This window comes from Dermochelys coriacea, chromosome 1, assembly GCF_009764565.3.
Source record: "Dermochelys coriacea isolate rDerCor1 chromosome 1, rDerCor1.pri.v4, whole genome shotgun sequence".
Classification (NCBI taxonomy): domain Eukaryota; kingdom Metazoa; phylum Chordata; order Testudines; family Dermochelyidae; genus Dermochelys; species Dermochelys coriacea.
The window spans coordinates 30524453-30546677 of record NC_050068.2 but is presented as its reverse complement, the minus strand read 5'-3'; the positions used below and the strand labels follow the sequence as shown (position 1 = coordinate 30546677).

Below are 22225 nucleotides of genomic sequence, written 5' to 3'. Positions count from 1 at the left end.
GCTTATTATATACCCCAGCTAAAGAGAAATCCAGAGCGGATAAGATTTTTTTCCACACACAGAAAAGAAACCAGGTCACTTACGGGATTTCTTGGTGGCTGCACAGACTGTGCTACTCGGTGGTCCATATCCTGCAGCATTGTACGCCCTCACTGTTAGGTGATATAATGTGTTTCCTTCTAATCCTGTCAAAATGATGGATGATTCATTTCCTTCAGTTTTGACTTTTTCTGCCACTTCTTCCTGCTCCATATCTTTCCAGTAACCAACCTGCCAATGAGTGATCATTTGGAGGATTAATCTAGGCATTTGCGAAACTTCCTTTTTTATTTGTTATTGCTTGCTTTTTTGGAAGCCACTCCTGTCATCAAATTAACAGGTCCTTTTAAACACGTGGGAATTGTAACCTGAGCTCACACATGAGTGGTGCTTGTCACACCTCTCCAGATGTCTAGAGTCAACATATCACATTATTACTCACAGCATCATTGAAATGCAATGCATCACATTCTGCCAGCATGAGATGTTGTGACTAGCTAGACACAACAGCAGAGAATAAGTGCTGACAGAATAAGAACTTAAAAGAATTCAAGGAGAACTCACCTCTCATAGGTCATCAAAAACATTTACCATACAACCTGGTTTCAGAGTAGCAGCCGTGTTAGTCTGTATTCGCAAAAAGAAAAGGAGTACTTGTGGCACCTTAGAGACTAACAAATTTATTAGAGCATAAGCTTTCGTGAGCTACAGCTCACTTCATCGGATGCATTTGCATCCGATGAAGTGAGCTGTAGCTCACGAAAGCTTATGCTCTAATAAATTTGTTAGTCTCTAAGGTGCCACAAGTACTCCTTTTCTTCATACAACCTGGGAAAGCTTTGACTGAATCATTTGAAGAAGTGGCACAATGGCCATGCATAATGCCCAGCCACAAGATCTGTGTCAATGTAATGAATAAGAGATGACAGAACACCTAAGAAAATCTTGTAGTGGGTTAATCTTATAGAAATAGCATTGCTGTGGGAGGGAAAGGAGAGAAGGGGATTCAGTTTTAGTTACTCAGATAGCAGCAGGTTTCTGTCAAATGTAATTTAGAAAGCATGCCTCTGCCACTCCTTTCCACACACAAAAGCTAAAGCTACCTTTGGTGGATACAAGTCCATGACTGTTGATAGCTGCACTGAGCTTGTCATATTCTCTAAAAGATTATATTACTCAGATAAACATTCTGAATATCTCTTTCCCTTCAGACTCAGGTATCTAATATTTATCAGACATCATAATAAATCAGACGTCAAGAATTATAACATTCAAAAACCAGTTGGAGAACACTTCAATCTCTCTGGTCACTCGATCACAGATCTTAGAGTGGCTATACTTCAACAAAAAAGCTTCAAAAACAGACTCCAACCAGAGACTGCTGAATTGGAATTAATTTGCAAACTGGATACAATTAAGTTAGGCTTGAATGGAGACTGGGAATGGATGAGTCATTACACAAAGTAAAACTATTTCCCCCTGGTATTTCTCCCTCCCACCCCACCCCCCACTGTTCCTCTGATATTCTTGTTAACTGCTGGAATTAGCCTACCTTGCTTGTCACCATGAAAGGTTTTCCTCCTTTCCCCCCCCTGCTGCTGGTGATGGCTTATCTTAAGTGATCACTCTCCTTACAGTGTGTATGATAAACCCATTGTTTCATGTTCTCTCTGTGTGTGTATATAAATCTCTCCTCTGTTTTTTCCACCAAATGCATCCGATGAAGTGAGCTGTAGCTCACGAAAGCTTATGCTCTAATAAATTTGTTAGTCTCTAAGGTGCCACCGGTACTCCTTTTCTTTTCTCCTATATGTATATCAATGGCATCCAACTCAGACAGCGGTGAGATTACATCATTCTCCAGGATTCAGGTCTCCCCTCAACAGAAGCTATCACTAAACAACCATTTGAATGGTTTATATTTAGCAGTCCACTATTCATGCATCATACCGCTATCTCTGCATCATTCCTCTACCATTGCATTTATTCCACCTTTTTACCTTTCCCTAATGTTAGTTGTTTCAGAATAAATTACTCATATTTCTCTAGACAAGATTTCCTCTGAGAAAAGGTCAGGGGATAATACTGTGCTCTTGGGAAAGTGTCCAAGATAATACGAACCAAAGAAATCCAGAGGTTCATATGAAACATAAAACATAAAGTACAAGGCTATGGAGCAACCCTAGCTGTAGTGAGCAGTGGTTGGTATAATGGACCTGAGTCACCAGTGAATTACTCCAATTTTATCCTGCAGTAATACCACTGACAACCATTGGAGAAAGGCAATGGTTAATTAGGCCCAGTGTGCCATGGAAGAATCAATCAGTCATGAGACAGTTGTCCACTCCATGGGCCTGAATTTCCACAATGCTTTGCCCCTTGTGCAGTCATTTACATTATGTACTTAATCATATTACAGTATCACATATTGATAGAGGCCACACTGTGTTAGTCACTGTACACTGTAGAGATGGTCTTCACATTGAAGAACTTACTTTCTAAATAGGCAAGGACTGACAAAATATGGGAGGAGAAACAAGCTTAGTAAGGAAAAGTGTGTTGTCCAAGATCACAGGTCCATGACAAAGCTGAGAGTAGAACCCAGAGGTGACATTCTGGCCTCACTAAAGTCCATGCCAAAACTCCCATTGATTTCAGTGAGGCCAGGATTTCATATCAGGTCTCTGGAATCCTATTCTAGTGCTCTATCCACTAGACCATGCTGCTTCTCAAGTGACCATAAAGGTAAATTTACTCTGAAATTCTGATTTTGCAGCATTTTACACCCTCTTTACACCACATGAAGACTGAAGGCTGTGGGGAATCAGGCCTGATGTTTACATGGTGACTAACAGAAACAACCACATGTTATAGATTAGCTATTTTCTAGGGAGTTTCAACCACATTACACATGAGTAGGTACTATGGATGAGTGAATTTTGAAACCACAGGAACATAGTAGCAATCAATCCTTTTGAGGTTCATATTCTCTTAGGAACTGACTTTCTGCCAATGTCTATCAGGTGTTGTCAGTGGCATTCCCAAGTTAGGTTCATGTTCCTACTTCAGGAAGAGCAAACACCATAAAGGGGATAGGCATGGGTGATGTGTAATGGAGGCTGGAGGAGGCTAAGCCTCCCCAAACCTCAGCTAATGCTACCTACCGTGGTGTCAGGGCTGGGCCATGGCAGGGCTCAAAGATCCACCTGGGCGGTCAGGGCTTGGGCAGATGTGCCAGGGCTCAGGGCAGCTTGGGCAGGCTGTGGGGAGCTTGGGGCTCCTCTGGCCCTGGCAGGCAAGAGCGGGGTGGGGGACAGAGTGTAGGGGGCTCAGGTGGAAGAGGCAGGGCCTCGGGCAGAAGAGTGGGGCAGGGGCTAGCCTTCCCGAACTGGGAGGTTCACATGCTGCCCATGCCCATTTCCTCTGGACAATTAATTTCAAAAATGGCCTCCATAGTAATTGACTTCTTCCAGGGCAGCAGACTGCCTGCAACTCTGCCTTTTTGCTGGCCTCTTTGAAGATAGTAGACACGTGGCCCTGCAATTAAACACAAGCACAGAGTAGGAAGAGAACACACACCCTGACAATTCTGCTGCACCACAAAGCACAGACAGGAAACCTAAAGAAAAACGCAGATACTGCATAAAACCACACAGCAAAAGTCTGAACTGTGGCTAAATAATTAATGACTGCATTCTGGTTTCAAATGCAAAGTCCCTAAAACAAATTATTCCCTATTTTAAAATCCCCTTATTATGTCTTCTGGGTGAGTTTACACTTGGATCTTAATATATGGCTATGACTTTCTCTTTGTCTTTTCATACTCCCAGCCATCCATACCTTTTGCAATTGAGAAGAACAACTAGTTTTACCAAAAGGAAACTCAAATGGATTGCTGATGAAGGTCAGTGCCTGAGGAGCTTGTGTTGATCTGAACCCAGAAGATTTCACCGCAGACAATAAAAAGTGTTGGATATAGTTGTAAATTGTGAGGGGAGTTGTTTTTATTACTTACTTAAGCTATTTGAGTTCTTATTGATGTTGACAATCCACTTCCACTGATTACTTTTACAAACTTGTTTTTTTTTTCCTGCTAGGGTAGGTATGTATTTTCCTACAAAATTAACCATAGCCCCCAAAATTTCTGTAATGACTCCTTATGTTTTGAGTCAGCAGTATTATGAATGGCTTGTATTCATTGTGGATCAATCTATAATTCCTGACTGGTCAGTTTTTCTCCTTGAAACGTTAACTCTTGCACTCTAAACGTACATTTTTTTTGTTATGTTTCAGTCCTGCTTCTTTTGCAATAGATAATTCTTTAGTTAATCTTATACCATCCTTCTCTAAAATTGTTACCTATACTAGTATATCATCTACATACACTTGTGTGGCATCTATATTTTTAAAATATTTTGTACTGCTCTATGAAAAACCTCTGGAGTTGAACATAATACAAAAGAAAAGGAGTACTTGTGGCACCTTAGAGACTAACAAATTTATTAGAGCATAAGCTTTCGTGAGCTACAGCTCACTTCATCGGATGCATTTGGTGGAAGTGAGCTGTAGCTCACGAAAGCTTATGCTCTAATAAATTTGTTAGTCTCTAAGGTGCCACAAGTACTCCTTTTCTTTTTGCGAATACAGACTAACACGGCTGCTACTCTGAAACCTATAATACAAAAGGTAATCTTTTAAAACAATAATGTCCAAAAGGTGTGTTAAACATACATAGCAATAGACTGTCTTGCTTCAATGATATTTGCCAAAATCCATCTGAAGCATCTAAAGAACTAAAGCGATTTTCTCCTGACATTTGTCCATATATTTCTTCACTGGTTGGCATATTAAAATGTTCCCTTTTAACATAAGAGAGACAAGATAGGTGGGGTATTTTTTATTGGACCAACTTCTGTTGGTGACAAAGACAAGCTTTCAAGCTCACACAGAGCTCTTCTTCAGGTCTGGAAAATGTAGTCAGAGTGTCACAACTAAATACAAGAACAATGAGGAGTCCGGTGGCCCCTTAAAGACTAACAGATTTATTTGGGCATAAGCTTTCGTGGCTAAAAAACTCACTTCTTCAGATGCATGTATTGAAAATTACGGATACAGGCATAAATATATATTGGCACATGGAAATAAGGGAGTAACCTTACAAGTGGATAACCAATGTTGAAGGCCAATTCAGTCAGGGTGGATGTGGTCCACTCCTAATAACTGATGAGGAGGTGTCAATACCAAGAGAAGGAAAATTGCTTTTGTAGTGAGCCAGCCACTCCCAGTCCCTATTCAATCCCAAATTGATGGTGTTAAGTTTGCAAATGAATTGTAGCTCTCCAGTTTCTCTTTGAAGTCTGTTTTTGAAGTTTTTTGGTTGAAGAATGGCTACTTTTAAATCTGTTATTGAGTGTCCAGGGAGATTGAAGTATTCTTCTACTGGCTTTTGTCTGTTACCATTCCAGATGTCTGATTTGTGTCCATTTATCCTTTAATGTAGAGACTGTCTGGTTTGGCCAGCATACAAGACAGAGGGGCATTGCTGGCACATGATGGCATATATGGTAACATACAAAAGCCAGTAGGAGAACACTTCAATTTTGTATGTTCAGTTTTGTATGTTACCAATCCTGACATTGGATGTCTCACAGACCTTGGGAGGCAGGCCAATCCTCACTGACAGACAGCCCCCCAACCCAAATACTCACCAGCAACTACACACCACACAACAGAAACACTATCCCAGGAACAATCACTGTAACAAACCCCGTAGCTTTCTCTGTCCCCATATCTACTCTAGCAACACCATCATAGACCTAACCACATCATCTGCACCATCAGGGGCTCATTCACCTGCACATCTACTCATGTGATATATGCGATCATGTGCCAGCAATGCCCCTCTGCCATGTACATTGGCCAAGCCAGACAGTCTCTACGTAAAAGGATAAATGGACACAAATCAGACATCCGGAATGGTAACACACAAAAGCCAGTAGGAGAACACTTCAATCTCCCTGGACACTCAATAACAGATTTAAAAGTAGCCATTCGTCAACAAAAAACTTCAAAAACAGACTTCAAAGAGACACTGCAGACTACAATTAATTTGCAAACTTAACACCATCAATTTGGCCTTGAATAGGGACTGGGATTGGCTGGCTCACTGCAAAAGCAATTTTCCCTCTTCTGGTATTGACACCTCACATCCATCCTGACTGAACTGGCCTTCAACATTGGTTCTACACTAGTAAGATAACTCCCTTCTCTTCATGTGCCAATATATATTTATGCCTGTAACTGTAATTTTCACTTCATGCATCTGAAGAAGTGGGCTTTCTATCCACGAAAGCTTATGCCCAAATAAATCTGTTAGTGTTTAAGGTGCCGCTGGGCTCCTTGTTGTTTTTGTGGATACAGCCTAACACACCTACCCCTCTGATACTTGAAACTAAATACAATGTGGAACAGATTGCTTAGCATAAGTAGTTAAAACATACTTCAAGGGACCATTCAAGGTGATGTGGTCCATTAACACCCTTCCAGTCATAGGGGGGAAAGGAAGGGAGGAGAAAAAAGGCAGTTTAGGGTGGGGGGAATTGTTAGCGGGTTATGGATTGTTTTAATAAGCTATAAATCCTGTGTCTCTATTTAGTCTGTGATTTTTTAGTTTCTCGCAAAGTTATGAATTTAAACTTTCAGATTCATCTTTTGAAGGTGTTGTGTATATTTCCTGTTTGTTGTTTTGTTGCCAGGAATGGCATGCTCAGTATATGAGCTCTCCACGCTGAGGAATGCCAAAGCTTCCTGGAGCTTTGAAAGGGGAGGGGTGCATGCCTGCAAGGCAGCTGAGTTCATAACTGTGAGCAGAGCGGTCAAGGCAGGCATTGTGGGATACTGGGGAAGGTCAGTTATGGCAACATAATGAACAGCAGGATCTACACTGACACTGTTGCTTTAACTTTGCCACAAAAAGCTCTATGCCGCTCATCAAGGTGGTTTCATTTTGTCAGCAAAACAGGAGAATTTTGCCACAAAAAGTAGCATTGTAGTGTGTCCTTCTCCACGGTTTTGTCGGCAAAACCTGCCTTTTGCTGACAAAACTGTGTTATGTTGACAAGGCCTTAGATTTAGCGCTAAACATGTTTCAAAACCAAAAATAATACCTTGTCCCTCAACTACTACAAATCTGATGTCTTCTAAAGTTTGTTTAACAATGATCTGTAATTCAGAAATACCCATAACAGGATATTTTTCATTGCTATAAAATTGTAAATTAATATGTATTTGTTCCCTTACTACAGGTTTTACTTTTAGACATTTTATAATTTTTTCTGAAATTAGCTTGTGAACCTGAATCTATTGCCTAAGACATAGAATAAATTTTTTTTACTTTAGAATAGAATTTGTTTTATCTGGAACTTTTATGTGATCTCAGAGTGCCCTGCTCAAAGTGTATTTACTATGGTTGGCTGGTGATGTGTTTGAATTAGGATTCCACATGGAACAAGAGGTTTTCCACAAAGGAATAGTGCAAATTTTGAAGGTGAAAGGCAAAGGAATAAACATTGTTTCTGCTTGTGCCCTTTTAATACTCAGTTATGGTTGGTGACAGTAGTCTTTCAACTTTTTTGTTGTGGTTGCTGTATTTGAACAAAATAAACATTCTTTTCCTGTTTGTTTCTTTTTTAATTAAGAAATATCAATCAAATCTGGATTTCTCTGTGTTTTGCTGCTGGACTCCCTGTACTGGAGAACTAGAGTGACACCAAAATAGGCTGAAAACAGGGGGAGGAAACCCGAGCTGTCACTTTCCCACTTTCCTCATTTGGGGATGTGGAATCTTTCACAGACAACGCTGTGCTCACAACTCTTTTTCTGGAGTTTGAGTTAAGCAAGTTTTAATGGGACACCATCAACTGGAAAACTCACATTTCCATCTTAAAATGTCATGCCTATTATGCTTACAAGTAACCCTTAAAGTTACGGTCTTTGAAAGATTAAAAAAATACATTTGTTTCTATTGCTCACTTTGTGTATTGTCAGTGTTGCTGTTTTGCTGATAACACACAACCTTCCCAAGCTTGTTCAAACCAAAGTTATGCATAATGTGGGGCAAAAACCTATATTCCACCACACCTTAAGTGAAATAAGGGAATATGGTAATTTCCCCCTAATTTAAAATATTTGTGGTTGGTAGTTATTAAATACCCAGCAACCCCTTTTAGGATCAGCGGCCCTTCAGTTTTAATAGAAAGCTGCAGAGAGTTTGCAAAGGGAATGGAAAAGTCAACAGGCAGACTTTTTTCGAGGGATTTAGGATCTGATCCAGCTCCCACTAAAAACTTGAAAAGAAACTGGATTGGGCCTTCATACTGCAGCAAAAGTCTAGAATTTTGCAGCAGTTTGAATCCTTGTATGACTGCACTGAGTGTTACTCTCTCTGCAAAACCATTTGATTGTTCTTATTGCCTATTTTATTCATGGAGAAATTCACCCACCCCCAGCCCTCAAGTAAAATCCAGCTAATTGGCATTTATACTAGTGAAATACTAGTTCCTCTTTTTTATATTGTTTTTCCAACCTCTGATGGAAATACACATCACACACCTAGGCACGTCCCAAATTTCCCTAAAATATATTGTGCACTAAATATTGCATGATTATGATGAGACAGCCAGGCAGATACAATTTTTCTTTCAGATGGTGTAAAAAATTTGGTATACAAGAGGTACATTTCAGGGCATAGAAGAACACCATTGGCAGATGCTGTTCTTTGACAGGACAACTTGGACATAAGCAATAGTCATTATGTTCAATAACCCTATCTGAAAATGGTACTCCGTATTCTCTGAATTTACTGTTTGGCAAAGTGATCTTTGAATTAGGTCTAATCTGAGCCTCAAACTATTAACTCTTGGGGGAATTTCAATGACATTGACACAACAGCTTTGTGATCTCGTCTGCGATTTAAATCTCAGCCCTAGCTTTTCAGAGATGAAAAGGGAAAAAAAAATCAACACCAAAGCCCTTATTCCTGCCAACTGATTAGGTTTTCAATTTTTTCCCCATTAGTGATGGATGGAAAGCAACTAATGCCTGAGACCAACAGGTAATTTTCTCTTTGTTATGGATTCTAAGAACAGGTGTTAGCCACACACCCTGTGGAAAGGAAAACAACCTCTGCACTAACTCTTCTTGTTGGCTCTGGCTACATATCTGTTTTTCACTTCAGCCGCAGGTTTTTCCTAAGTCCCCACAAAAAAATTAAATCAGTCTGTCTGGTAAACAGCTGCTGTCAGGCAAACTTTGATGCACATTTATTCATGTCTTCTATTATTTGAACTATATTGTGGAAGTTTACAAACTGGCTTTATTTATCAACACATTGTTGGCATATTTTTAGCAAGGTCAGAGGCTGCTAACAAATCTGCACTGAAGCCAGAAATAATGTGTGCTTTGGAAGATATAAATGAGCACAACCAGCTTGGCATAAAACTTGTGTGACAACCGTTAGTGCTGCCTTTCAGAGATGACAATGTGAAATTGGACAAGTTACTTTGCCTTTCATTGCTTCCAATACAATACTTTCCAATACAAAGTGCAAAGGGGGATAGAGCTGAAACTGGATCATTGCTGATTTGTCCATCTCTAGTAACTATTCTGTCACTTTCGTTGACATGAGACCAAACATTCAAAAGGTAAAACATCTAGTTAATAATGCTGTTGCTAAACAGACAGGAAATGTGAAGACCAAAGAGGTTGTATTGACCCCAGGCAGAATACAAATTGAGGCATGAGAATGTAGCATCTTGCTGTTATTTTGATGCTTTCGAGTCATTTTGCTCACGGTTCAATAGCATTTGAACACAAGGGCAGCATTTTACCTGTGGACTGCAGTTATTCTTCATCAGCAATTACTTATAACTAGAACATTTAGCAAACTTGCCTTTTACGAAGTAGCTGGATTTTCAAGCAGTTTTTGTTTGCTGTTCATGGATTAAGCCAGCACCATGTCATTTCACAGTGAACAATGTGTCATGGACAATAATACTTTAAAAATCATTTGTGAATTAAATTAGTTCTTAGGGGATGTGAAGGGAAATAGACCATGGGAGGGGGCAGGCATTTTACTAGCTATTTTTGACCTTGTTGTCAATGATTCTCAGTCCAAGACCCTTTCCCGTTACACTTTTGGGACTTACTAATAGAAATTGCCAGTCACATTGGGTGAGCTATATGGGTTTTTTTACAAGCCTAAATGGAGATTAGAGTCAATGACCTATGCTAGTCCTCCAAACCATTAGCCCCTCGCCATTTAAATCTCTCCACTTCAAATGAGTCAATAATACTATCTTTGGATATCACTCCCTCTTGCTTGGCCTTTTGGGGATGCGCGGGAGTAAGTCTTATTCTCCTACTTGACAGAATACGGGCTGCTCAGCTGAAAACTCTGTTGGAGGCTGGTGGGGTGAGGAAGAGATGGAGCTATTCACTGAAATGCCCCTTTGTCTGCAGGGAAGTTTTGAACAGGAGTTGGGTGTGGCATAGCAGTGGCAGAGCCTTCCTAAAAGTGTGTGTGTGTGGGGGGGCCCTCTGTGGCCCCTTCTACCCAAGGCCACGCCCCCAAACAAGCCAAAAGCCAGAGCACTGCAGGCTGGAAGCCATGGACTCTCCACCTGCCCTGGGAGGGGGGCCCCAGGGTGAGGACATGAGCTGAGGGTTGCTCTGGACCCCTCCCCCACCCCAGACAAGTGGAGGATCCATGCTGCAATGCCCCATGCTGTCTGGGCTCCCCAGCTGGGCTCCATCTTCTGGCCTGGCTGCGGGGGGCAGGGCCTTCAAGGGGAAGAGGAGGGGAAAGGGCAGGTCTGTGACCAAAAATGGATGCCCCCCACCCCAGGTTCTGGCGCTGTTGGTGTGGGAGGAACATTGAATCCCCTAGCTGTTGACTCATAAAGAAGAGTAAGATGCACTCAGAAAAAGGAAACAGAAACTTACTCCCATGCCCACCAGAGAAAGGGGGAGCAGGGAAAGAATTGTACTTCCATGATTTCTACACTCCTGACTTGAAATCCAATGGGAAGTAGGTGTCTAACTTCCTGAGGTTCATTTGAAAACCCCAGACTATCAGTTTAAACTTGATGCACAGCACAAGAAGACAGTAGTAATAAACACCAATGCTAATAATAATAATCACCAACCTCATTTCTGCAAGTGAGCTAACACAAGACTTGAAGCAGGTAATATTTATTATTTAAACTGCACTCCAGATGTCCTAAGGACATTCCAACCACAGAGGAAGACAATCCCTGGTCTGAAGAAAGCCCAGTGAACTACCTACTTGAAACCATCTCAAACAAATTAACATTTCACTGCTATATGAAGCAGCATTATATGACAGACCAACAAAAAAGGAAGATGATTTCAAGGCTATATGCTTCTAGAAAGAGTTGTCATCTTAAGTGAAAACATTTTCATTTGAGAAATAAAAGTCTAATTATTTCATTCAAGACAGAATAAATGTGGAAAGGCTGAGATAAACCTCAACATGTTGAGAATCAGTAAAATCAGTGGGATAAGGGCAGGGAAAATAGTAGCCATAATTTATTTAGACATCACATTTTTTTGAAAGGGTATTACACAAAGCCTTGTTTTTGAGGTTAAAAGGCAGGGTGTAGTGAGCAAGCTATTCAGAGGATAAAAGACTATCTTGGAGATTGAAGACAAAGGTTACTAGTGAGTGGAAACACTTCAGAATGGAGAGAGGAACATTTGCAGTGCTACTACAATCTGTATTAGGTATAATTTTGTTCTCTTTATATAGCAGTTAGCTGTAATAAATGAAACACAGTATGTTACCAACTTTTCCAGATAGTAGCAAGGGAAAGGCGCACATTCAACACAAAGAAGGAGTGTGACTAAAATATAACAAGCCAGGACTGATAAGTGATTTGCAGAATTCAGTGTGAAGAATTACATGATAAATGAAACACAGGATAATAATAAAAAAAGATCTGGGTAGATAGATCAGGGTCATTGACTGGTATGACTACAATAGACAGATCCACAAACTATTTGGGAATGCAAGTAAATAGAAAAGATACACTTACTGCAGTGAGGAGTAGAAGGGGACAACAGAAACACAAAAATGCAAAAGGGAGCAGAGGAGCCAACATACCAGCCTTCTCCATTCCTACCCAGTAGGACATAACCACTGCATGGTTAGGATGAAGCTGGGTGAATGGGGACAGGGCTGCTTGCTTCCCTCCCAAACTGGTGGTGTGGGAGCAATACGGATTTATGTTAACTCTGACTAAAGTTCTTTTTTTAAAAAGATGGGCCTGAACTAGAAATGAGCTCCGTTACACATGTGTGGGTCCCCGCCACTCCCTGGGGGTGTGCTAGGGTGACCAGATGTCCCGATTTTATAGGGACAGCCCCGATTTTGGGGTCTTTTTCTTATATAGGCTCCTATTACCCCATACCCCCCGTCCTGATTTTTCACACTTGCTGTCTGGTCACCATAGGGTGTGCACATGTGTGTGTCCCAGCTGCTCCCTGCCCCCCTCATTGAAGCAGGTGTGCAGGGTTACTGCCCTCGGAACTGCAGGGCACCAGTGGACGTGGGGCCAGCTGCAGACAGGGGCATGGGGCAGGGCTAGCTGGAGGCAGGGAGTGCAGGACTGGCTGCGGGCAGGGCAGGGGGTGCGGAGCTGGCTGGACCCAGCCTCTGGCCTGGGTCTACCGCTCCCAGCCCTACCCCCTGTCCTTCCATGCAGCTGCGTCTCCTCCGTCAGTCCCCGGAGGACCGGTCTGGGGCAGTACAGCCACCGGAGGAGCTGCTGGTGTTCTACTCAGGGCTCTCCCGGGAACCGCAGCGGGGAAAGGAGCAGAACCCACAGACCCACCCCGGAGCTGCGTCTCCATCCTCTGTCTGTGTACCACAGCAGCAGCCCACTGGAGGACAGGCCTGAGGGGCGGGGCTCTACAACTCCCAGCCCCCCCACCCCCAGACCTGTCCTCTGGCGGGGCTGCAGCTGTACAGATGGAGGAGACACAGCTCCATGGAAGGGCAGGGGGAGGGGCTGGGGGCAGTACAGCTGCACCAGAGGAGCTTCAGGTGTGGGGCCGCTGGCTCCTCCTGTGTCTTTCCAGTATGCCATACTGGCTATCAATATCTTGCTGTATAGTGTACCGGACTGTACCGCCATACTTGCACTGCTGTTTTTAGCCCAACAGCTTGAGCCCCAGGAGCCCAAGTCAGTTGACCTGGGCCCTTAGACTCGCTGCTACAGAGGGTTTTTTTTTTCCAGTGTTGAGGTACCCTTAGGGACCCTATAAGAGCTAGCAATGAACTGTTTAAAAGCATGAACAAGCAATAAAGGCTATGCCAATACCCCAGCTGTGTTTTCTATAGCCCTTGTTCTCTTACAGATAGACATATATTATGAGCATAATGTCTACTGAAGTTTCACCATTCCAAACTTTAACAAAATGCAATGTTAGCAACAATAACAATGCTTTTTATTATGTTATTCTGTATTCATACCTCAAATCCCTGTGGTCTTGCTAGATTTTCTTTAATATGTTTCCACGCAACCAGAATCTCTGATACAGACAAACCTGTAGCCTTGACATCAGTCGGAGCCACACTGGGTTCTGTATTAAGAAAAAATGAAATAATAAACCTCTACTGTAACAACTTGTATCTATCAAAAGCATTACAACTGAAAGTGTCATACTTCCTTTATTGTACCTTATTACCCAGAATAAAGTATTGTGACCGTTGTGTGTATGAGAAACTGAACAAAATAAAAAGATTATCTCTATTATATTTCTTTATTTGTGTCATGTTCCATCAATATCTTATTACAGATGGACCCAGCAAGGTACACAATGAAGAACCCCTTCTCCATGGCTGATTTCTCTTCAGCAACCTTTAATTCTTATCTTCAACATTATTTTTCCTCCTAAGCCTTCATCAACAGATCTGCAGGATGGCAGAAGTAAATAGAGAACTCTTTCTCTGTCCTTTACTCTGCCACTGCATCAGTTGAAAATGAAAGCTACAGGGGATGCTCAGATGACCTTGCTCTTGAGTTAAACCAGCAGCTGAAAAACATGCAGTCACACCCAGAGATGTAGTGAAATGCAAAGCAAATGCACTTTTTAGGAGCATGTTAGTACTTCAGGTTGCTGGCATATGTAAATACATTTTTAAACATGGTATACACACCTTCCTATGGAGAAGGAAAGGAACTTTTTTGATTTCTGATTCTGGCTAGCTTTGCTTTTAAGAGATTTTACATCGTATAAAATTGGGGTTAAGGAAAACCTTTAAAAACTATCCGAGTGGGTCAGCAATAAGAAAAGTAAGATCAGGGATAAAAATAGGAAAATACACATTGAAAGCTGTTGGGAGAGCTACAGAGACAATATATGCCAGGGATGGCCAAACTGCAGCTTGTGAGCCACATGCGGATCTTTTACAGTTAAAGTGTGGCTCTTGAGCCCGCACACACCCACATTCTCCACCTACCGGACTGTTTGGGGGAGCTTAGAGCTTCTGCCCTGTGGCAGGGTGGTGGGGCTTCTGCCCAGCAAGGAGAGGGGTCTTGGGGTTTCAGCCCCAGGGGAGGCTCCTGCTGGGGCTTGGGGCTTCAGTGGGAGCAGGGCTGAAGCCCCGAGCCCTGGCGGGCGTGCCCTGTGAGGCTAAGCCCTGAGACCCCTTGACCCTGCAGGGCAGTAGCCCTAGCCCCATCACCCCACCACAGGGCTGAAGCGCTGAGCCCCGCAGGCACACCTCAGCTCTCAAACTTCTGAAGATTGTCCTATGCATCTTGGAGGGTCAGTATGTTTGGCCATCCATGATATATGCCATAGATTTGTGTGGTCATCTTGGTTTACAGAGTGTATTGTGATTACAGAGGGTTTACAAAAACCCCTATGTATCACTTAGGTTGGACCTTTACTAGCTCTTAGAGCTTTAGCACCTGAGGCAATTTTCATTCCCTGTGAAATTAATAAAATCTTACTGCAACATGTTTAGATGAGAATATAGAACTCAGTGAGAATGCTTTACCTTAGAGCACAAGCACACTGTAGCTAATCACCACCCTCCAAGGTCTGTTTGGTTGTTGAGAAAAAAAATGGATTCAGATTAATCTGGAATAACAAGGCCTGTAATTTGTTTCTTGGCCTAACATACCTCATTACATTTTGTAATGTGTCAGTCTGATCATTTGGAGGCCCTAGCTTTTACATTATAAAGAGCTTTTTAAAAGAAGTGTTTTAGGTCTTGTTTAACATGATTACAGAAAAAGAATGTCTTTTTGGCACAGCCTGTGTTAAAATTATACATTTTGGTAATTGATCAAATTGCCATAGTAAGGAGTTTAATATACATCTTTATATAGTATCTGTTCCACCCTGCTTCCCCTCCTCCCAATTTTGTATTACATTATGAGCTCTGGCACTGTTGACCTATATCTTCTCCCTGACATTTCTTTTGGGGATTTTTCCTTTACTTTTGCTCAGTTTTTTTTTTTAGTTTGGTTTGCTTTTTTGTTTTTTAAAAGCTGTGTCTAAAGAAAGTGAGAACTTCTGACTTTATTCAAAATCATGCACATTAATAATGGTGCATTATTGCTAAGTATAAAATATAGATTGCTCTTTTGATGTAGTAAATGAAAAGAAATTATAATGTTTACAAGGCATAAATGGTATGATCTTCTGGACTCAAAAACTTTTCTATAAAGAAATATATTCTGCATGATATTTTTTGTTCAGAGGTGCACTCTGTTTTCTGTGCACTACTAAGATTTGTACTGCAAAAGCCATTTTATAGTTTTTATGTTATTAAAGCAATTGTGTTGTTGTTAGGGAAGACTACAGTGTGAGAAATAATTTGTTATGTATACAAAATGTTGGGTGGCACCTTTTAAGACTTTCTAAAAATGGAGAAATCATTTCTCTTTCATAGCATTCACTAGAGAAGGTTTATGCATTGCTCACAATAGAAACAAAGGGCTTAGTATACATATATAATTGTTTTTAGTATATGAAGTAGAAATATATATATGTATGAGGTAAATGCATTTCTCACATGTCAGGCAATTATTCACTTCAATGTAACTGATATTAGACTCCAGGAATGTAAATGTTCAGTAAAAGGACAGAAATGATATTTTTAGAAATAAGGTACATTATGACTGTCTGAAAGTGTATGGAGATGAAATGGAAATTTTTACTGATTCAGATGGGATGAGGACCATATCATTTGCTATAATATAAAATAATCCATGGCTCAGTACAATGTCATGATTTATATTGTACGTCTAACATTGATGATAAGTTTGGCAGATTCATTAGGTTTTTCCATAATTGCTGTCAATGTTATGATCATATTCTTTTATTAATATCTTAATATTATAATATATATATAGTTATATATATATATAATATATAATTATAATATATTAATTATGTTACATTTACTGATATCTTCCTAGGGTCACACTGATGAAAAAAGGCCAGCATCCTTAACAATCCCTTTAACATTCCTTGATTAAATGTAAAAAAAATAGTAAGACCTTGAAAATCCTTGTGCAATATTCCAAAGACATTGCTTTTCATTTGCAAGACCAGAGTTAGCGTAACATTAGTATCCTGCAACAGTTGATGACATTAACACCTAACCCAGACTAGGGAACTGCATTCACTGCATTGCGTTAGGTTTCAAAAAGGAAATCCTGAATTCTAATTTGTCAGGTAATTGAAACAGGAGCTGATTCTCAGGTTCCATAGCATTAGTAGGTGTTTATTTGCAATTCTAAACTGGCCAGCCAAGTCCCACCATTCCACAGAGTTTTTCCCCACAAAGATTTCAATGTTAGCTAATTTTATGGAAACAGGTTAAAATAACAAAAATAAATGCAGGCCCAACTCAGGCAAGACCAATCTTTTAAACCCATTGTGGAACACAGCCTCAACCAACTCTCTTTGTTTAGCCACTTCCACTACTAATCTCTGTTTCCTTTCCATATTACTGCAAGGAGAAGTTTTTACAGAGGTTCCTGATATAAAATCTGAGCTCTTTAGCCAGGAGCCCTTCCTCATTACCCACAGTCCTTTCCACATATTTGAGCAAGAGACTTCATCCAACAGTGAATTTCCTTGGCCAAGATCATCCCCTTCTGTGACAGAAATCTCAGAGGAAGGAAATCTCCAAGAGGATTCCCTGGAAAAGATCTCTCTCTCATCATCCTGTCAGGGAGAGAAAGGTGTAGTATTTGGTCACCTTGAAGAAAAGACCACTGGGGACATCCCCAAACCTCACACATCCAGGGATCTGTATTGATCCTCAGGACATCTATGGAAGCCCAGCATCATCTGAGTAGAAGTCCTCTCCCCTCTCTGCCCTTGCATTGCTGCCCATACCTCCCATGCAATGAAACTCCACTGGAGTTGTGTTACCAGAGCCATTGTTTAGATATGGGTCTCTCTGGAATCCTAAGGGAGATGTCATTTCTCTGCAGAAAAGAAAATATAGGGCAGGGATATACTATATATCTTTTTTTTTCTTAATTGATTTCCACAGGGCCAGAGGTGGGACGATTTGCAGTCCCTTGGGCCTGTTCCCCCAGCCAACCTTGTCTTCCCTCAGGTCTATTCAATCTCCACTCCCTTTCCCAATGCAAACTTTCTACAGGATCCAGAATGGGGGGAGGGAACTGGTGCCACAGAGATGGCTCATCCCCTCTTTTGGAGGAAGGTCGGAGATATATGCATGGAGGGTCCCCATTCATGAATAGGAGTAGGAGGCATGATCTAATCCCTTGTATGTCAGTGATCAGATAGGCCCTTTGCAGTCTATCCCATACTGTTTGAGTCTATACACATATCCTGGTACTAATCTGGCATCTGAAACAGTGATTATTTTTCCAGTTCATCTTTAAGCTTTGGTTCTGCCACTGCATAAAAATGTTTTGTGCTCTCAGAAGACTAGTTGAGTGTCCAAAGAATAGTTCAGAAAAAAGTATGTTCTCTGCAATTATAACCCTGTTATTTCCTTCTCCTGACTCCATCACAGAATATCAGTGTGCTGATAACTTACTGAATGTTATGCTGCAAAAGAAGCAACCTTTTGCTTCTGAAGATATTAATTAACTTGCAAATGTTTCTCTTGCACTGGTACAATACAAAATGGACAGGCTGATTGATAAAAAAATCAAGTTCTGATAGATTAAAAGTTTAGAGCAGCATTATCAGGTTCATTAATATAAATAATACATTTGTAATAAGTGACATAACAGCTGGAGTTCTCCAAATAATATGGGGACTGTACCTATAATATTGATTACACATGTGTCTTCCCAACGGTGCTAGTGGCATTAATCAAAGGAGTGTTTAGTAAACTCGTTAGTATAAGGATTATCATTTCCTTATTTAAAAATTCAGTGAAGACACCTGTAGTTGAACTTTTACAGGCTCTAATCCAGATAAATCAACCGGCGAAGGTAGGAAATTATCCATTATATTTTACCACTAAAATGCCAATTTATCAATTTTCAGGTTCACATAAATCCCATGGAGATCAGCTTTAGCTATGAACTGATCCTCAGAACTGCACCTCATGAATGTAAGGTTTTAATGTGAGCCATAGTGGCCATACTTAAAAGTATGTAATTTTGTATTCTTTCTCTTAAATTAGAAGAAAAAGGCTTTGGCTTATTTTCTTATTTTAATGAAGGCCGAGAATGAAAAACTAGGAGTGTTTGAGCTAACCAGAAAATCTTTCAGCCTTTGTTGTCTCAATATGCATCTCACACAATATATTTTGCTGTCTTCTTTAAATGCTTTATTTTCAGTCCATAAACAGATCAACTCTGTAAACTAGTAAAACTCTGAGAGCCCTGAAATGTGCCATCTGCCCACTTCTTCCCCCCAAAATAACTATGGAATTAGGTTCTCCACCTAGCTGAATGAGTCAGTACAAAGTTGTATGGAAAACTTCTTTGTACAGTCAGTTTTCATTCTATGTTATTTGCATTACACTAATGACTAGAAGCCCCACTCAGGGATTGACGCTCCACAATGCTAGCTGCTCTATAAAAATATGGTAAAAAAATAATCATTTCTAATAACTGCCCAGTGGAGTTCATGGCTTAAGAAGAGCTGGATTCCTCATTTCTTTGGAAGTTTAAAACAGTATTCATTATATTACTGTGTGAAATTATAAATATTTCTTTTTCTTTCTTTCTTTGAAATAAGATAACTTATATGCTTGAGTGAGACTTAATTGGTACACATGGGCAAAGATTCCAAAAGTGCCTGAGTAATTTTCAAAAGTGACTTAAGTGCTTAGAGCCAAATTTACAGAAGTATTATTTAGGTGCCTAGGATGCAGATAAGTGTCTAGTGGATTTTCAAAAGAGGCTAAGTGAGATAGGTACCTAACTAGCATTAACTTTGATTGAAAGGGGAGGGGCTGTTCTAGATTTGATTTGACAAATAGGGAAGAAGTGGTTGAAAATTTGAAAGTGGAAGGCAGTTTAGGTGAAAGTGATCATGAAATGGTAGAGTTCATGATTCTCAGGAATGGAAGGAGGGAAAACAGCACAATAAGGATAATGAATTTCAAGAAGGCAGACTTTAGCAAACTTAGTGAGTTGGTAGGTTAGATTCCATGGGAAGCAAGTCTAAGGGGAAAAAAACATTTCAAGAGAATTGTTAGTTTTTCAAAAAGACATTATTAACGGCACAAGAGCAAACTCTCCCACTGTGTAGGAAAGATAGGAAGTATGGCAAGAGACCACCTCGTTGAACCAAACTCAAAAAAAGAGTCCTATAAAAAGTGGAAACTAGGTCAAATTACAAAGGATGCATCTAAACAAAAAACACAAGCATGTAGGGACAAAATTAGAAAGGTCAAGGCACAAAACAAGATTAAACTAGCTAGACACCTAAAGGATAACAAGAAAACATCCTATAAATCCATTAGAAGCAAGAGGAAGTCAGAGTAGGCCTGTTACTTAATGGGGGTGGGGGGAAAGAGGGGAAATAATAACAGAAAATGTGGAAATGGCAGAAGTGTTAAATGACTTTTTTGTTTCAGTTTTTACTGGAAAAGGTAGTAGCGATCTGACACCTAACAAAATGAATGCCAGTGAAACTGAGGTAGGATCAGGTTTCAGAGTAGCAGCCGTGTTAGTCTGTATTCGCAAAAAGAAAAGGAGTACTTGTGGCACCTTAGAGACTAACAAATTTATTAGAGCATGCATCCGATGAAGTGAGCTGTAGCTCATGAAAGCTTATGCTCTAATAAATTTGTTAGTCTCTAAGGTGCCACAAGTACTCCTTTTCTTTTTGAGGTAGGATCAGAGACTAAACTAAGGAAAAAACAAGTTAAAAATAATTTAGACAATTCACCAGGTCCTGATGAAATACATCCTAGAATACTCAAGAAGCTGATTGAAGAGGTATCTGAGCCATTAGCGATTATCTTTGAAAAGTCATGGAAGACGGGAGAGATTCCAGAGGACTGGAAAAGGGCAAATATAGTTCCCGTCTATAAACAGGGAAATAAGGACAACCCAGGGAATTATTGACCGGTCAGCTTAACTTCAGAACCTGGAAAGATAATGGAGCAATTAATTAAGCAATCAATTTGCAAACACCTAGTAGAAGATGAGGTGAGAAGTAACCATCAGCATGGATTTGTCAAGAACAAATCATGTCAAACCAATCTAATAACTTTCTTTCACAGGGTAACAAGCCTTGTGGATGGGGGGGAAGTAGTAGATGTGGTATATCTTGACTTTAGTAAAGCTTTTGATACTGTCTTGCATGACCTTCTCATAAATAAACTAGGGAAATACAACCTAGATGGAGCTACTATGAGGTGGGTGAATAATTGGTTGGAAAATTGTTCCCAGAGAGTAATTATGAGTGGTTCACAGTCAAGCTGGAAGGGCATATTGAGTGGGATCCCACAGGGATCAGTTCTGGGTCCAGTTCTGTTCAATATCTTCATCAATGATTAGATAATGGCACAGGGAGTACACTTATAAAGTTTGTGGTTGATACCAAGATGGGAAGGATTGCAAGTGCTTTGGAGGATAGGATTAAAATTCAAAATCATCTGGACAAACTGGAGAAATGGTCTGAAGAAAATAAGATGAAATTCAATAAGGACAATTGCAAAGTGCTCCACCTAGGAAGGAACAATCCGTATAAAATGGGAAATGACTGCCAAGGAAGGAGTACTGCAGAAAGGGATCTGGGGGTCATAGTGGATCACAAGCTAAATATGAATGAACAGTGTAACACTGTTGCAAAAAAAAAGCAAACATAATTCTGGGATGTATTTGAAAGACAGTTGTAAGCAAGACATGAAAAATAATTATTCTGCTTTACTACATGCTGTGTCCAGTTCTGGGTGCCACATTTCAAGAAAGATGTGGACAAATTGGAAAAAATCCAGAGAAGACATGACCTATGAGGGAAGATTGAAAAAAACTGGGTTTGTTTAGTATGGAGAAGAGAAGATTGAGGGGGACACATGGTAACAGTTTTCAAGTACATAAAAGTTTGTTACAAGGAGGAGGGAGAAAAAATATTCTCCTTAACTTCTGAGGATAGGACAAGAAGCAATGGGCTTAAATTGCAGCAAGGGCGGTTTCCTTCCCAGACCCCCTTTAAAAGGAGCGACAAGCGTAATGCCCACAGCAGGTCCTAACCCAGCCTGCCATTCACCTCCACTAGGGGAGGGAGGGTGGGTGCTGGCTTCCACGCTGCATGGAACAAAGAGACTTGCCCACCCAGGTTTCGTACCTTTATGCCCAGACCTCACATTCCGGGGTGGGGGGGGGTGAGGGTGAGTCATTGCTGCAAAGCTGCCCACCGAGCATCTTTTTTTACAACAGTTTCTGACCTCCTTCCTTCTCCGACCCCCACCCATAAAGCAGAGCTGTCCTTCCTGGGTAAGCCCCAGACAAACTCTGCCCCACCTTACCTGTGGTGCAGTCATTGTCTGGGCAAGAAGAAAAGGAGACACTCAGGGTGGTTAAGCACTAAAGTAAATTGCCCAGGGAGGTTGTGGAATCTCCATCATTGGAGATTTTTAAGATCAGGTTAGACAAACACCTGTCAGGTATGGTCTAGATCAGTGGTTCCCCAACTT

At 40.8% G+C, this 22225-nt stretch overlaps 1 protein-coding gene across 2 annotated transcripts in view; it reads right to left on the bottom strand.

Moving 5' to 3' along the window:
- Positions 1-22225, bottom strand: part of CNTN5 (contactin 5) — a 1042858-nt gene that overhangs the window by 10558 nt on the left and 1010075 nt on the right. For both annotated transcript variants that reach the window (XM_038372749.2, XM_038372738.2), the window contains 2 exons: positions 13592-13701; positions 84-270 (listed from right to left, as the gene is read on the bottom strand). In XM_038372749.2, the coding sequence (XP_038228677.1) occupies positions 84-270; positions 13592-13701 (297 nt within the window). The remainder of the gene's footprint in view (positions 1-83; positions 271-13591; positions 13702-22225) is intronic.